At 26.6% G+C, this 4,178-nt stretch overlaps 1 protein-coding gene across 1 annotated transcript in view; it reads left to right on the top strand.

Annotated features, from left to right (window-relative positions):
- Nucleotides 1-4,178, top strand: part of LOC111637559 (SRSF protein kinase 1-like) — a 94,644-nt gene that overhangs the window by 37,007 nt on the left and 53,459 nt on the right. Inside the window, exon 4 of the mRNA XM_023383069.1 lies at nucleotides 1,838-1,950. Within this exon, the coding sequence (XP_023238837.1) occupies nucleotides 1,838-1,950 (113 nt within the window). The remainder of the gene's footprint in view (nucleotides 1-1,837; nucleotides 1,951-4,178) is intronic.

The following is a 4,178-nucleotide window of genomic DNA, read 5'->3' as shown; positions in this document are numbered from 1 at the left end:
ATACAGTAGTGCTTTATAGAGTATTATAGGCTTACAATACATTATGTACATTTACAATAATGCTGTAGATCCATGGTTCCCAATTAGTGATACGCGTACCCCCAGGGGTACGCGAAATTGCGTAAAGGGGTATGCGCGGCAATCTAAAATTGGTTGATTTAAATGCATGAGATGAAGCAATCAAAAAAATAATGGGTGGACCATCAAAAATTCGGCAATTTACAGCATGATGTTGAATGCACAAATTAGTTTGTTTATAACTAAAAATATTCTTGAAATTTCATTAAAAAAAATGCATTTGTGACAATACCTAAATGAAATTCTTACGCAAGAAACAAAAATTGTACAATTAACATTATCATCATGTCAGCGAAGCGGCAGTAAAATATTTACTACCATTTTGCACAACATACCTCTGCAAGAGTGGATTTTTGGCCATGACAAACATGAAAACTAAACATCGTCACTGACTTCAACTTGAAGATGACTTGAGACTGAAGCTGACCAAAAAGCAACCAGATTTTACAAAATTGTGCAAAGAAAATTGTGCACATTTGTCACATTAAAATTAAATAACCTTATGTTATTTTCATTATTATTAGAATTGTATTTTAAAAGTAATTTATTTCTTTAGTCTGTTTTTACACTTATCTTCTTTCATTTTCATTTTAAAGTGGTTACATTGAACATATTTTAAATAGATCATCTCATCTGATTTAATAGAACTATTAAATCTTCATTTTCTGGCAATTTAACTCTGTTTAATTTAATTATAATTTTTTTTTTCATCACTAATGTTGTTATAAAAGAGATTTATAAATAGTAACTATTTTTTGAAATATTTTAACTTTTGATATTTCTTTCTTTACAATAATAATTGGAAAAAAGAAGTGTGATATGCAGTACATAAAAACATTATTATAAGGCATTTGTTGTAGAGACATTGTCTGTTGCAGAATGTAAAAGGAGAGTTGTCTACATATAGAATGTAAAAATTTTCTTTTATTTCTTTCTTTCTTTTTTTTGTCTATAAATATGAAAAGAATTTGCCAAATGCTTGAATATTATAATTTTTTTTGGCTATTAAAACTCTGGTTTATATTTTAAATCAATAACTGATTTTTAAAATTTAGCAATGCTTTGTCTTGCTAGATTTGTTTCTTTGTGAGAAGTATTTATATATGTAATATGTTTACACACATATACTTAAGTTGTGCTATTTGAATGATCAAATTTATTTATTCTGTCCATTTCCATCCTTCTCTTGTTTTTAATGGCACATGCATGCTAATAAATTTTGTATTTTTATTTTATTGTATTATATATGCCTATTTTTATTTCAATTATAACTTTGCTATATTTTAAATCAGTTGTGTTATATAACTGATTTAAAATATAGCAAAGTTATAGTCTGAAGAATTATATACAGTGTATATATATTAAAAAATCAATGCATACTTTTAATTCTATAAATTACATTTAAATTGTTAGGATATCATTATTGGGTTTATTTAGTATCAATAGAATATTGATAAACTCTAATTTCTGAATTAGTGTTTTTTACTATTATTGGATCTCATATGTTAGAATACTTGCATAAATAATCAAATTAAATTAGTTTGTTTAAATAATCTAATTTGCATTTTCATAAAATATAATAATTATTAAAATTGTCATTTTTGTAGAATTGAGGATATTGCTTTTCATTTTTAAAATTACATCAAAAAATTTAAATAATAATAATAATAATAATAAAACATTTGTTATTTATTATATTACTAAAAAAAAGTCATTTTTAATCCATTTTAGTTAATACACACAATTTTTTTAATATTAGAAATGAACCACACTCTTCAACTTCAGAAAGTTTTTATGATGAAGAGGAGGAGGAGGAGGAAATTCTTGGATCTGATGATGATGAACAAGAAGATCCCAGAGATTATTGTAAAGGTAATTCAATTCAAATATATACATACGTGCATGCATGTTTGATAAATTGGATATTTAGTATATATATTCACAGGAAACATTATTGTATTGAGATATGTTGTTTTATGTAAATATAGAAGTTTCATTCTGCTATAATTCTTTAATTGTTATAAATTAACTGTGTTAACTTGTAATTTAGGAACTAGAATTAGGAACTGTGTTATTATCTCATATTGAATTTAATAATTAAAAATATTGAAAAAATACTCAAAATGGGCAAAATTTGAACCATGTAATTCCTACAAATTAAATAGTTATGCTACAAATAATGCTATCTAGATCATTGCTCTAATTTTCATTCCAGATATATGATTCTATATTACACAAATCACTCATTGCTTAATTAGGTCACTTATTGTGTGCATCTGTTGATATTTTTTAATTCTAAAAATTATTTATTGAAATTCATAATAATAATAATAATAATAATAAGAATAATATGCTGTGAAATTTTACATAATGTTGATGCTAAATCTTGTACTTCAATATTTTGTTAATGTTTTTGTTAATTACTTGCCATTTCATTGAGTGAAATGCTCTCTTATGCTATTCTCAGTTGGGCATATTGTTGTATATGTTACTCAATTTTTAACATGTCTTCAGTCAAGCTTGTAATATGTGTTTATTTTTGTGAAAAACCTTATGTAAATTATTGATAATTGGTAAGTGAAACAAAAAATTCTTTGTGCAGGTAAAAGAAGATAGCTCAATGAATTCAGGCATGTTGATAGATGCAGAGTTCATTGTTTATCATAAAGGGCAATAGGTAGTTAGGGTGTGACTATGCAGATTCGAGGAGTGAATTTTCCAAGTGAGTGAGAATATGTGATGAGAAGAGGTGATGACATTTCACACTCTCTGTTTCTCACTCTCATTTATTATGACCACACAGACAAGAGCGAGAAACAGAGTGTGTGAAACATCATCACCTTTTTTCACTACATATTCTTGCTTGCTCAGAAAATTCACTTGATTGCATCTGCATAGTCACACCCTTACACTACCCATTGCTTTCTATTGTAAATAAGGCAGGGCTTTATTATTCATAAGGCTGACTATGTTGAAACCTAGAGGACTATCAATGTTTCTTCTTAGGACACTGTTACCTGTGCCCTAGGCATTTTTCAGTTTGCACCCTAACAATACATGTACAGTACATATATATATGCATGTTTCTGTGTATTTTTATTTATGTTACTTTAATGCTATATAAAGTTAATTGATTCTCTTTATATAACATCTATTAATAAGATCTGCTTCCTTATTGCAGGAAAACAAATTGTTTCTTATATTAAAACAGTTATCCATAAATTGTATATTTTATTAACAAATAAAAGTTTTATTTATTTTAAATTATCACTGTGTTGAACAGTTATATCTCCAAAATGCATTTTTACTCATGCAATAAAAATATAAAAAATTGTGAATAGAATTCTTCAGGAGATTCAAAATAGTTAGTGTTACATACTGTAGTTAGGTGAAAGATTGAAGTGGTAGGAGCCCAGAAATTGAAAGCTTAGAAGCCTGACCACAGAATAATATGCCCTGAATATGTGAGTAAACAATTGCTGAACTTCTCTTAGCATTTTGTTAGTATTGCATCATTATTGAATCAGATTATTAAAAGAAAAAGTGAATTATACGGAAAATTTTCATAGAAAAGTTATTCAGAAAAATCCACATAACTTTTTAAAATATATTTTGTCTGGCAACAATGAGATTTGGTATCAACATTATTAAGTTTACTTTTTACAGTAAAGATATCCCTTGTACAACATGCTCTAACATTGTTTGAAAATTGAAGATATCCTTGCACAACATGACTTCCGGTTTTGTTCTAACATGGTTTGGGAAATCCTCCATACAAAATTTCACAATTTTTAAGTGTAAACTTCATTATTCAATTTTTTTTTATTCAAGCAAGCATGCATGTTGTCTTAAATTTGCCCACAGATTTTAGAATATTGAAATTTTCAATTTGTTTGTGCCTTCCATCAGGTTTACTTTAATGAAAAGTGATACTGCAATTTTTTTTCTTCCTTCTCTTAGCTTTCTTATCAACAAGGTATCATTGTTGTTGCTTTCAGATTTTAGCCTTTAAGACCTACTGTGTTTTGTTTTTATAATTAATCTTTATATTTAATAAAGTTTATTTAGACATCTTTAGGTAAGTGTTATTAAACTTTTTT

This window comes from Centruroides sculpturatus, unplaced genomic scaffold (assembly GCF_000671375.1).
Source record: "Centruroides sculpturatus isolate CEXI.00-Female unplaced genomic scaffold, Cexi_2.0 scaffold53, whole genome shotgun sequence".
NCBI classification, from domain to species: Eukaryota; Metazoa; Arthropoda; class Arachnida; order Scorpiones; family Buthidae; genus Centruroides; species Centruroides sculpturatus.
The sequence above is the reverse complement of the archived record's forward strand: the minus strand, read 5'-3'. Positions and strand labels throughout refer to the sequence as shown.